The sequence below is a fragment of the Calliphora vicina genome, chromosome 1 (genome assembly GCF_958450345.1).
Source record: "Calliphora vicina chromosome 1, idCalVici1.1, whole genome shotgun sequence".
NCBI classification, from domain to species: domain Eukaryota; kingdom Metazoa; phylum Arthropoda; class Insecta; order Diptera; family Calliphoridae; genus Calliphora; species Calliphora vicina.
In genome coordinates, this window is record NC_088780.1 from 125,832,101 (window position 1) to 125,846,745 (window position 14,645).

A 14,645-nucleotide genomic window follows, 5' to 3' on the forward strand; every position below is an offset into this window, starting at 1 on the left:
CATTTCCGACCCTATAAAGTATACATATATATTCTGGATCCTTATTAAACCATGTCCGTCTGTCTGTTGAAATCAATTTTCTGGCGACCCCAGACATCTTCGGGATCCAAATCTTCAATAATTCTGTCAGACATGCTTTCGAGAAGTTTTCTATTTAAAATCAGCAAAATCGGTCCACAAATGGCAGAGATATGAGGAAAAAACCAGGACAACCTCGATTTTTTTTACCTATTTTTGACCTATATCTGGATTATTAAGTCATTAATATAGACAATAGGGATATCTAATGATAGATATTTCAAAGACCTTTGCAACGACGTATATAAGACCATATGTTGGACCTACAATGGGTCAAAATCGGAAAAAATATTTTTTTACCCAAATTTTTTTCACTAAAAAAAAGAAATTTAAAAAACCAAAATTTTTTGTTTTTAAATTTAAAATAAAAAAAATTTAAAATTTAAAAAACTAAAAAAAATTTTTGGAATTTAAAATAACAATTCGAAAAAAAATTTCCAAAAAATAAAAAAACAACTTTGGAAAAAAAAATAAATTTTCGTTACCTAAAAATATTTAAAATTTGTATTTTTAAGTTTAATTTGGTGAAGGGTATATAAGATTCGGCACAGCCGAATATAGCTATCTTACTTGTTTAAAGTAAAGTGTTTTACAAAACTAGAGGGTGGATTTAATTTGTAAAAAAGTCATCCTTTTGCTATTAAGGCATTGTTTTTGATATGTTAAGAAAACTTGGATTAATGAAAATCGAATAAAATTTAACTGACATTTAAATCAAGTTCAACATAATTTACATACTGTTACAACTGTCAACTTAGTATAACTAATTTAATACTTACTTACTTACTTACTGGTGTAAATAAACGCATTAACTTACCTTTCTATGCCATTTGAGCTTTCATATTGATCGACATAGAAACCTTCTGGTTCTGGATTTAATTTCGAATACCAACGCAAATTCAATGTATAATTGGATTTCTTTTTCAGTTTATCTTTCACTTCAATATACAGCTGTTGTCTAGGTGGGTACTCTAAGAATTTTATAATTTTAATGACACTACTCCCCCTATTGCCCAGCGGCACAATAGCCTGCAAATAAAGAAACATAAAATATTAAAAAATGGGAAATATTAAGTACAATACAGAGAAAAGAAATGCTTAAAGAAACAAAATAATACAAAAGAAATTCATGAGAAAGAAATGAATAATGTAACTCAATCAAATTTACCATTTCAATAAAATATTAAGCATACATTTTTCATGCTGACGACGTTCATGATAATGATGATTGATAAAAGATTAATTTAAATACAATACAAAATGTCTCTAATAAAAATAATAACGAAATGTGAAAGCATGTTAAACCCACCTTTTCTGTGACATTTAGATCCTGTATGTGTAAGACAATAAAATTGGTTTCCTTTTCAATAAATAGATCGATAGTCACTTGACCTTTAGTAATACAAAAAAAAGAGAAAAGAAAATAAAGAATTACAATTAATTACTGTTTGGTAAGAAAAGGCTAAATTAGCATTAGAATGTTGGGATTAGTTGAGCTAATAAAAATTCAAAAAAAAAAAAAAATGTTGGAAGGTTGTTCAGTTGTGCTGTAAGTTGTTGTAAACCATCTGAGTATATGGGCAAAAACTAAATTTTGCTAAACTTTGAGTAATTTTTTCACAACGACCAGAAAAAATTTCCAAGCGCTGCTTCTAAATCATTCATTGAATGTATGAAATCGTTGTCATTCATTAAATGTCTTATTTGTGTGCCATCAAAATTCCAGCTTCAGTCTTTCTCCACACCAACCTGGACAATTTCTTGAAAGAAAGGAAAAACATGGACCAGTTCAAGCTAATGCCTTCTCATACTGCTTCATAAGTCCTGATAAGATCTGATATTTAATGGAGAGATGAAGGGCCGTATATTTTACGTTTTTCCCAAAAATGTGCCTATATTTTTTTCTTTTGCATTGTAGAAAAACAGTTTCTTTGGGACTATATACAAGTTTTATATGATCTGGATAGAGAACTTGATGCAAAAGCCTGTACAGTAAAATTTGGCTCCCCCGAGACCAATCCAAAATTGGCCAATTTAAAAAAAAATTCTAAAAACACAAAGCACTGATCCTCGAAAATGATCCATATTTGTATATGCTACTGAAATACACACATAGTTGTTTTACTATAACATGTAACATAACATTACAGTGGGCACTTTTACAAAAAAAAACTTAGTTTTTGGAAAACATTTTTAGGAATCGTTTTAGGAATTTCGGTATTTGCAAATAAAAACTCTTAAAAATTATAATGGCATTGATTTATATTAGTTCCAAATTTTATATTTTTTATATTTGTCTTCATGGAAATCACCATATTATATTTTTTTTAGTTTGTAAGATAAATGACGCCCGAAAAATGTATAAAATGAAAAATGTGTTCTACAGACGGATCCAGATAGGCACAGAAGTATATATGTGGTTAAAGAGGACATTTTCGCTTTTCTTCTGGTAGTAAAATTTACTAAAATATAGTACCTGAGAAAACATTTAATAAAACAGCAGGTATAGACGGTACAGTGACAGATCATACCATTTCTTAAAGACTATTATCCTACCAACATATAAAAAACAAGTAAGAAAGTATAGTCGGTCAAGCCCGACCATATTATACCCTATTATAAACAGTTTTCTTTTAAAATTTATATAGGAACTATTACCAATTATCGACCAATAACCATGAAATTAGGTCGTGTGATTTATGTCTATATAAAAGTTATTTATGTTATAAATTTTTTTAAAAAATCCATATTCGTTAAAATGATTTTCGGAAGTGGGCCTTATATGGGAGCTATGACTAAGTATGCACCGATCGTCACAAAATTTGGTGGTGCGAGTTCGGCTTGTATAAAACTTATTTGTACTTTGGTTTGGATATCTATATAATTAAGATATTTATGAGAGCTTAACTATTTCCAAATAGGGAGCTGGGAGAAATAACCAAATTCTATAGGCTTTGTCCTTGGGGCAATAGAAGAATTGTACCCAGTTATGTTTGAAATTGAGACCTGTATTTTGATTACAAGGTTTACATCATCGCTTAGTCTCAGAAAGTGATCCTGAGCAGATCGGTACATAAAATAACATAAATATTTGTATTAAACAGCATGGCACGCACGCCCACAATTACCAATATTTTTATCCAATTTTTTGGTCACCTTAGTTTCAATATGTTTACTAGGGTATTCATTCGACTAATGATCGTTCGATTAATCGAATAATTTCTTACGAATAATTATTCGAACAATTTAAAAATGGCCATTTTCGAATAACGAATAAATCGAACAATTTTATGTAGAATAATCGAATAAAACGAATAAATGTTCATATATATTTAAATTAAATAAGTAATAATGACTCACAAAAATTTTATTGTTTCTGAAATTCGACAAATAACTAAAGACAAAGGGACTCGATCACTGTAGATGAATGTTCCGATAGCTTCCGATTTCTGCTAAAAACTTTTTACATACATTTATAAATAAATAACCGAAATAGCATTACATGACCCGAATAAATAAATTTTTGTAATCTTAATTGAAATTGAAGACGTCTTCAATAATGTTTTTACGGCTACTGTTAAAAGGAAGTGATCGAAACATCTTATGCGAAAGGGCTAAAACAGCTCTCGACTTATCTTACAACTGGACGAAAGACCCAGTCTAAAGATCGAAATTTGTTTAAAATACACAGGAAAAATCCTACTATTCAGAACACAATAATGAGAAGGGTCAAAAAACTAAGAGTAGTGTTGGACTGGCATATTTTATTTGAAAATGGAATGGAAAAAGAGCTCTTATGAGGTATAAACATACGAATATATACGAACCAATTTCTTATCAATAAAAACAAGATATTTTTACAGTTTTGTAAAAGCAATCCGGGATAACCCTCGTATATGATTATAATACCAAACAATTTTCACAAATTCTACAACAGGTAGATTATACCCTACACCACCATAGTGAGGAGGGTATAGTTTGCGTTTGTGGTGATGTTTGTAACGTCCAAAACTATTAGTCTAACACCCACCTTAAATTATACCGATCCACTCAGAATCACTTTCTGAGTCGATTAAACGATGTCTAGTCCGTCTGGCTGGCCATGTAAACCTTGAGCGCAAAGTACAGGTCGCAATTTTGAAGATATTTCGATAAAATTTTGTACATATTATTTTTGAAACTGGCTGAAATCGGTCCATTATTTTACCTAGCCCCCATACAACTGCCCGAAATTGGACATTATCGGTCATAAATGTTTAATTTATATACATAGGTAGATACCTAAATTTTGTTCCAAATAAGTTTTATATATACGAAATTCATGTCACCAAATTGTATTATTATCGGTCCAAAATACCCGCTTCTGAAAATCATTTTAACGTGCATAAATCTCCTAAGTATGTTGGTATACATATAAACATAAATCACACGACCTAATTTCATGGTGATCGCTCCATAATTGATCATAGCTCCCATGTCAAAATCAATCACGAATATAAATTATTGAAATTTTAAATGAAAACAGTTTTTGCTCATTTACTTAGTGTAGGTTACTATATAGTCGGGATTGAACCATACCTTCTTATTTGTTTTTTAAAAGTTATTTCCAACCAACACACAACACACACATACGTAGTACATACCTTTAACATCCAGCGTTGTTAGATTCGGATGTATTGTCACCATATAACGCAACGGTCTTACAAATGTTGGCAATGTTAAATTTAACCATGGAAATGGTTCACCATTTGTTGCAATCGGATTAAATGGTTGTGTGACATTCTCTTCATTCGTATGATGACCAGTTGGCAATTTACGGGCGCACGAACAATCTGAAAAAGGAAATTAAAACAGAAACTCATTAATCACACCCTCCAGACTTGACAGACCAACAGACAGACATGAAATCAAGGCATCTTTTTCTTTTCATACTGTGTTTATTTTCTCTACTCTTCGTTTCTTTTATTCTTTCTTATACGAGTATTATTAATTATTTAAATAAAAGTAAATTAAAAAGAAAAACACTATGTATGCTGTAATTATATCAAACATTATCTTAAACTAAAAAAAAAAAATAATTCATACATAGATTATAATTGAATACAAATTGCAAAAAAAAAAGAAAGAAAAAATATAAAAGAGAATATACAATTTACATGAGGATACAAATGAAAATGTAATTAACCCTTTGACGACCATTGGGTAATATATTTGCATTTGTCTTAATAATATGCACATTTTGCAACATTGTCACTTCATTAGTTCAAAACTTGCGAACTGAATACGAATTTCCGGCCTAGGTGAGGACATACAAAAACAGTTTTCAAAGATTTTTAAATACCCTCAAAACTGTTTGAAAAAACTGTTTTAGGTAGGTTGTAGTACTTTACTCCAACTCACAGATTTTTAGACCAATTTCAATATGTTAATCAATTATGGAAAGACAAAGAATTAAGCTTTCATAAAATATATGCATTAAATGTATATTCCAAGAAATTAGGTAAGTTTTTATAAAAAGTTTCGAATTTTTTTTGTTTCACAATTTAAGGAAAATTTTATACAGACAAAAACAAGATATTACTTGTTAAAATCGGTTTATATTTGCAAAAGTTAATAAACATTTTCGAAAAAATTTCGAACAAATTTACCTTGTAAGTATTGTATTTGTATTCATATACACGCAGAGAAAAAATATAGTTGTGCATGTTTACTGTAACCATTTCTACATTGTTACAAGTTTTTTAACAATATTATAGTTACAGTAACAATTTACATGATTGTGGTAATCATAATATGGTTAATTTGCGATTCACATGATTGTATCAACCATATATATGATTACAGTACACATGTATATGTTTGTGACGACCCTTTTTATGATCAATCATTATATCATAATATGTTGTTCTCCGATTATGATATCCATAAGCCGAGAGCAACATAATATGGTAAGTCCTTTATCATAACTATTTAAATTTTCGTTATACATTGATATACATTTTTATAAGCTTTCATATCAAAATAAGCAATGAAAAGCTACTAAAATCAAAAAAGTTGATAAATTTCGTTTTTTTTTAAGATATTATTAACAAAAACAATAATGCATGGAACACATTGAAGACAGCAGGCTACCAACTGCACGATTGCTTTTGCCGCTGTAGCCGAATTAAACTAATTTCTATTTCTGTCAACTACAAAGCAGAAAGTGTTGCTAATATAATAAAAAATGTAAATCAAATGAGTGCTTAAGAAAAATATATATTTTTTTTAAATAAATTAATAACAGGTACATAATTAATTATAACCATATATATATGTTTACTCAAAATAATTGTTTAAATCTTAATTACTTTGGAATTTTGTACGGTTATTTTTTATTAAAGTGGCACCACTGAATTATAAATCAGCTGTTTACTTTGTAGCTGTCGTCTTTAAAATAATTCAGTAGCTGCCACACGACTATAATTCCAGCCAGCAGAATTTGTGTTCGTGTAGTCGTGTAGCCTGCTGTCTTCAATGTGTTCAATGCATAATTCCTACATATAACTTACAAATGTATCAAAAGATGCACGTCAGTTTAAAGCGAAAGCAGGTTTCTTTCCAAAAGTTGACGAACATCACCCTCAAACTGAATTTGAGGGTGTTTCTGAAATTGTTTGACACAATTTGTAATGCAACAATACCTCCTACCAACCAACTATAACCAACGCTAGTTTTTTTTCACTGTAGCGCCGTGTTATTTTACAGGTTAGAAGCTTCTTTTTTATATTTTCTAAAATGGAGGTCCTCCCGTGTGATACTCCAACAGTAATCTGCCGACATATGTTCATCCAATATTTTAAAAGCTAATTAAAATTTCTATAACTAATTCCTTGTCATTTTTAGCCTTCTGATTTCCTAAGAAATTTCTAACAACGGTAACAAAAGATTTCCAAGCCGCTGCTTCTAAATCATTAATAGAAAGTATGCAATCGTTGTCTTTAATTTGTGGATCATCTATAGTCAAACCTGAAATCTTTCTTGAAAGAGAGGCAAAACATGGACCAGTTTTATCTAATACCTTCACTTACTGCTTCATAAGTCCCAATTTGAGGTGTAATATTTTCTCTCTGAGGCCAGTCTTTCTTGATCTTAACTATTGGATAAAGAAAGACTGCACTGTTTTGCTCTGCTGTCCCATAAACGTGAAAATTCAGTGTACCCACTTTGTTGACCTAACAAGAAATTGAACACTTTTAAATTGAGATATAACCCATTGGTGAACCGAGTACTTAAGTTTTTTTTAAAACAAGATCTACGTTTTGATACTCCTCTTTTTATTTCGTAGAATGCGCAATAGGCACCAATAAATTTTTAACATCACTTTAAGCTATCCATAAACAATCTGCATTCATTAGTTTTGTAAATTGAAAAGACTACGCAAAAAAATCATTCTTTTTCGCAACCGCGATTAAATGAGACTTTCGTACCTTGAGTTAAAAGATTTTTTTATTTGAGTTTATATGCTAGCAGCTCAGATCTCTCTTTCGAAAGGTCAAGATCTCTTATCAAGTCACTTAAGACATCTTGTGAAAAAAGTGAAAAAAATTGGAAAAAAATTTCCAATATCTTAGTGTCCGACAAATCTGATAGATGTTGATTCATAGGAAATGGTGGTACGTTGTCTAAGTACAGTAGATGTTTTTTGGCAGACCGCAAATCAGGATATGTCATAATCCTTTTATTCATATCATATAATTTAACAATACAAAAATAGCGGTCGTCAATATACATATGTATTCGGTTCTGTCCAAATCATTGCTTCATTAAACTTTAAATGACAACATTTACCGCTTTCCCAATGTTGACTACACACTTTACACTCAATGTTTGAAACTCACGACTTATTCAGGGCCTTAATCTTCAGCTTAAAGTAATTGAAAAAAGAGCAAAAATAAACACCATTAAAACAGGGATTTAAGGGGGTCAAATGTTCCACAAAAATATTATCCGTGAAATTTTAAAGTACGCCAAAAATTTTGGATAGGGGAAGTATTCATTAATTAATTTTTTTTTAGCTCTAGGCAATTCCACTTAATCAGTATAAAATCAATAAATTCTTTGTTTAATTAAAAAACTTAAGAATTTCGAGTAAGTTGAGTCTATAGAACAAATCTAAATTTAAATAATTCAAGAATAAAAATTCCAAACTTTTAAGTTTGGTCGTCAAAGGGTTAAATTAAGTTTGTTTTTATTGATTTTCATAATTATGTACTAAGCAAATGAGGGCTATAATCCAGCAAACATTATCTTGATTTAAGATTAATTAAATTACTACTAGAGCATTGAGCAATATTTTGCATTAAAGTAATGAAACCTTCTAGTTCTAAGTCTTATAAGTATACTATACAAAATAACTATCATAGACACTTTTTAATAAACAATTTATTTTGGCAATTTGTATCAAATGTTTGCTGGGTTATTTTTGTTTATAAAATGCTATTTAATGCTATTTTTATTTTAAAGTACAAACAAAACTTATAAAAACATACACACACTACATTCATACAGACATACATTAAAAAAAACTCTAAAAGTATATTGAGGAATAAAAAAAAAAATTCTGAAATAATAAAATTAAAAACAAACAAGGACACGACTAATTGATTAATTGAGTGTAAGTAAAGTGGTGGTGGTTTGGAGTGTGCGTGTTTATCATCTATGTTTGGATTGTACATTAATATTTTTTTTTTACATCAATATTATGAACAATTTAGCAATGCAGTTGTTTTACAAATGAGATTGATTGGAAATACATATGAGTAAAGATGTCAATATAAACGTACATATTTATAGTTTTGTATTACATTTAAACTACATACATTTATATGTATATATTACTTAGTTCTGACAATAACTATTAGAGAAAGCACCTAGAACTTTCAAAATTTATACATTCATTCAGAAACATACCAAGAATAATGTAACCCTCCGTTAGTCACATCATTTTCAATCGAGACTAGTCGCAATGTATCAAATTGATATCAATAAAAGAATGGCGCGTTTGAAAATAACCTCTTCAGTTTTTATTTCGAAAACATAAAAACAATGCAATGTATTTAAAAGAGTAATACAAAAAAATTGCAGTAAAAATATTATTTTATCAAAAAATAGCTTAAAATGAAGGGTGATTAAAAAAATTTACAATAAAAAAATGTTTGCCTGTATCAACCAGATCAGTTGCGAGTAACGGAGGGTTAAAATGTTTTGGCAGTTTTGGAATCAGTTAAGGTTAAATTTTAATTAATTAATTTGCGATTTTTCTTAAAAATATATATAAGGATTTCGAAACGAAAGGAAAAGAGACAAATGGTTAATTCTATAGCCAACATGTGACGATTTGTAAACTGAAATAATCAAATGTGAGTATTTATCCTTTCTTAGTAGGTGTTGCTACTGAAGTCTAATACCTTCCCCATCTACCCAGATAGAAGTATTCGTATTGGATTTTTAAACCGCGAAAAGTGACTATTGAATGTTTTTTTTATACATATAAAGTAAAACCTTGATAATCCGGATAATTGATTGCAGAGCCTAATCCGGATTATCATGTTATACGGACTACCGAATAAAAATTTAAAAGTATTGTTCTTGTATTTTAAAGCCCATATCTATATTTGTGTATCATTTAAATAAATGATTTCATTAAAAAATAACAAAAGAAAAAACTAGAAAATAATAATAATTAATAACAAGTAAGAGAGCTATATTCGGCTGTGCCGAATCTTATATACCCTTCACCAAATTATACTTTAAAATAAATTTTTTTAAATATTTTTAGGTAAACAAATTTTTTTTTTAAATTGTTTTTAAATTTTTTTTTTCGAAATTGTTTTTTAATTTTTTTTAAAAAAAGTTTTTTCTAAATTTTTTTAAATTTTTGTTTTGGAAAAAAAAATTTATTCCAAAAAAAAATTGATGAAAAAAATTTCGGGTCAAAAAATATTTTCCCGATTTTGACCCATTATAGGTCCAACTTACTATAGCCTTATCTACATCGTTGCAATGGACTTTGAAATATCTATCATTAGATATCCATATTGTCTATATTAATGACTTAGTAATCCATATATAGATCAAAAAATAGGTCAAAAATCGAGGTTGTCCCAGTTTTTTGCTCATATCTCCGTTATTTATGGACGGATTTTGCTGATTTTAAATAGCAAACTTCTCGAAAGCATGTCTGACAGAATTATTGAAGATTTGGATCCCGAAGATATCTGGGGTCTTCAGAAAATTTATTTCAACTAACAGACGGACAGACAGATGGACATGGCTTAATCGACTCCGCTATCTATAAGGATCCAGAAAATATATACTTTATAGGGTCGGAAATGAAAAATGTAGAAATTACAAACGGAATGACAAACTTATATATACCCTTTTCACGAAGGTGAAGGGTATAAAAAAGGTCTTGTACGGTATGTTTCTATGATTTGGAAAAAAACATGGAATTGCGTAGAAAATAGTTTGTTTTTACAGCAAAAAAAAAAACGATGTTTTTGGAGTAAAAATTAATAGAGATTAACACAAGAGTTTGTATACAATTCAGATTATAAAGAAGCAATTAATCCGGATTATAGAGTCACAATGTAATGAAAACTGATGTCCGGATTAATGAATAATCCGCATTAACGATGTACGGATTATCAAGGTTTTACTGCATGTACATTAGGGATATAACATGATGGCAAATGTATAAGTAATAAAAATATTTTTTTACGTCATTTACGAGGGTGTACGTTCCCACTACTATCTTATTATTTTATTATACCCCTCGCCATGGGTAGCAAGGTTATATTTAAGTTTGTCATTCCGTTTGTAATTTCCACATTTTTCATTTGCGACCCCACAAAGTATATATATTCTGGATCGTTATAGATAGCGAAGTCGATATAGCCATGTCCGTCTGTCCGTCTGTATATTGAAATCAACTTTCCGAAGCCCACAAATAAATTACATACATACATGATTCATACATCAATATATCGGGAATTCTTCCGTCTCGGTTGCTATTTAAAAAAACCGGGACAACCTCGATTTTTGCCCTATTTTTGATCTATGTATATTTGGATTACTAATTCATTAATATAGACACTATGGATATCTAATGATAGATATTTCAAAGTCCATTTCAACAATGTTGGACCTACAATGGGTCAAAATCGGGAAAAATATTTTTTAACCCCAATTTTTTTCTCATCAAACTAATTTTTTTTTGTCATAAATTCCTTTTCCAAACAAAAAAAATTTTAAAATTCAAAAAAAATTTGGAAAAAACATTTTTAAAAAAAAATGTTAAATAATTTTTATAGCCGAACAAGTTTTAATATAAAAAAGAAAAATGTAAAATGTATTTCCCACTCCCATATGATTGAGCTGGAACCACTAAAAATCTTAACAGTTCTCTCTCTATTTTTGGGTAGTATAACAAAAATACTACAGAATAATTCCTATAATAAAACAATCAAAAATAAACTTCAATTCCATAAAATGTCTATTTGAAATAAAGTTAATTAAAATTGTATGCGATTGATAAATACACTTAGATCGGAAATTCTCCTGTCAAGGACCTAACTCAGTTGTCAAAACCCTAAGTGGTGAGAATGTATTAGTAAAAAAAACCACTATGTGAAAACAAAAACAACACACGTATGTGTGACGTTTTTCCTATGGTATATACAAGTAAGAAAGTGTGGTTGGTCAAGCCTTACCTTAAGTAAATGGGCAAAAACATTTTGTTTTTTTTTTAATTTCAATAATTTATTTTCGTGAATGATTTTTGGAAGCTGGCTTTATATGTCTAATTATGGACCGGACCGATCGCCATGAAATTAAGTCGTGTGATTTGAATGTCTATATGAAATTTATTTTTGTAGAATTTTATGAATTTTAAAGTGATTTTCGGAAGCGGGTCTTATATGAATTTTAAAGTGATTTTCGGAAGCGGGTCTTATATGAGAGCTATGACTAATTATGTACCGTTTATACAAAACTTATTTGGAGCGAAATTTGTGTAGATACCTTTATAAATTAAACAGTTATGACCGATAAAGTCTAATTTCGGGAGAACATTTGTATGGGGGCTACATGAAATAATGGACCGATTTTACACAGTTCAGCTGAAACAAATTTATATACCAAATTTGATCGAAATATCTGGAAAATTGCGACCTGTAATTTGCGCACAAAGTTTAGATGGACAGCCAGTGAGCCAGACGGACGAACGGACATTGTGATTCTGAGTCCACCGGTATACTTTAAGGTGGGTGTTATTTTTGGGCGTTACAAACATCAGTACAAACGCATTATACCCTCTCCACTATGGTGGTGTAGGGTATAATTACTCAAAATACCTGTGTTCACATAGTTTTCTTTACTAATCCATTCTCACCACTTAGGTTTTTGACAACTGAGTTAGGTGTTTGGCAGGAGAGTTTGCCATCTATGGTTTATACCTATAAAATATTAATTTAAACAGTAAAATTCACTAAACAATTTAAACAATACAAAAGGAGGGAAATGATTTTATGTCAGTTTGAAAACAATTCAATTTCGTGGGAAGAAAGTGGAAATGATTGACACATTATTCTGACACAACAAACATGCCATATAGTAGTACATAATGTTTTCTAAACAAGAATAAGAGAATTTAAAGTAGAACAAGAAAAAGAAGAATATAAAAAAAAAAATATAAGTAAAATAGATTTATTTATTTATTTGGATTGTAATGAATGTCGTGTTTCATTGTTGATGTATTTTTTTTTGGGGTGGGGGAGAGGGTTTATTTTTACTCACAAATAAAAATATTGAACTCTTTTACTCACATTTTTACCAATCAAACAAGCATAATAGAGATATTTATATATTTTTTTTAATAAAATACATAAAATATAAACAAAATACAAAAAAAAAAGAAAAAAATTATGTATTTTAAAGCAATAATATAAAGTAATATATATTGTATTTATGTTTTTTGTAAAATACATTATTTGCAATAAAATAATTTTTATAGATAGATTTAAATAATAAAAAATAAAGTGTAGGAGAAATTTCAAAAATGACACACGAAATTTTAAGGATTTCGTTTTTCAAAATTATTGCTTATAATAATTTGTGTGTGTCCTATTTAGTTTTGTTTCAATTCATAAATAATTTAAGTTTCAATTATAGTTGGAAATATATGTATGTATGTAAATATTGAACAATACTGGTGGGTGCTTTAATAATATTTTATGTTTATTTTTTTTAAATATGTAACTTAAAATAAAATACTTATGTATTTACAAATTGATTGTGGTAAAATAATGAACAATTTAATATTTAATTAGTCGAATTTAAAAAAATGGTTTAGCAGATAAAATTTTAAATTTAAACTTTTTCAACAAAAACTATGTAATTAACAGGTTACATTTCTCTTAAATTTATTTTGTTATAAATTTTTTGAGGCAACAAAGAAATATAAAATAAAACGGTGTCAAATATTGCTGGTGGTGTAATGGAAAATTCTAAAAGAGAATCCTGGTCCATTCCCGCAAATGATTACACTGTGTGTAATTTTTTGAGTCATAAAAAATAACCATATACGGATACCATTACATGATAAAAGATAAAAAACAAATGACCTGTATCTCCCAGTTTTGCCCAAAGTCAAGCACTTTTTTTAGGGGCCCCTAAAGATTTGGGGCCTCGGTGTCATTTTTGCGAAAAAGTGGTAAATTATTCAGGCTCATATCTTGCAAACAGTTCGGAATTTTGATTTACTCTCTGTGGCAAAGTTGTAAACCATAAAGAACAAAAATTGTGAACATATAAAATCAAAAAACTTCATTTTCAAGACTAAAATCGGAAAAAAAAACTTAAAAAAATTCGATTTTTTTATTTTTTTTCTCCTGTTCAGGTCCATAGGTAGCAAACCGTTCAAAATTCAAGGAAACAATCAACTACAAAAATGTACCTCAGATTTCAATAAACAACATATGAGCGTCCTAGGAATCTTAACACCGTTTAGGTAGGTCTATATAAGTTAGTAAGAAAAAAACTAAAGGAATTAAGTCTTTTGGGCCATAAACTATAAATTATTGTAAACTAAAGCATACTTTTAGGCAGCTTTAAAAAAATTATTTCTAATTTGTTTTCTATTTTTTTAAAGTTTTTTGCGATTTTGATCTTGAAGATGAAGGTTTTTTTTGATTTTTGTTTTTATGACAAGGGCTACAACTTTGCTTAAGAGAGTAAATAAAAATTCAAAACCGTTTGCAATATATGAGTCTGAGGAAATGATCACTTTTTTGCAAAAATGACACTGAGTCCCCAAATATTGGGGGGCCATAAAAATGTGCATGACTTTTTGCAAAACTGGGAGACACGGGTCTTTTATATTTTTTTGGTGTCCGTATATGGTTATTTTTTTTCGTGTTACACTGTGTTATTCAGGCTATCAGCGGGAAAGATATGCAGTAAAGAGGCCTTCCTAAAAGCGTTATTTTGCAGTCACAAGGATTCCCAGCCACATTGCAGAATCGTTT

General features: G+C 29.1%; 1 protein-coding gene across 2 annotated transcripts in view; it reads right to left on the bottom strand.

Moving 5' to 3' along the window:
- LOC135957153 (endoplasmic reticulum aminopeptidase 2) overlaps positions 1-14,645 on the bottom strand; it is a 111,664-nt gene that overhangs the window by 10,805 nt on the left and 86,214 nt on the right. For both annotated transcript variants that reach the window (XM_065507843.1, XM_065507851.1), the window contains exons 3-5: positions 4,722-4,910; positions 1,388-1,470; positions 896-1,107 (exon numbers count right to left, since the gene is read on the bottom strand). In XM_065507843.1, the coding sequence (XP_065363915.1) occupies positions 896-1,107; positions 1,388-1,470; positions 4,722-4,910 (484 nt within the window). The remainder of the gene's footprint in view (positions 1-895; positions 1,108-1,387; positions 1,471-4,721; positions 4,911-14,645) is intronic.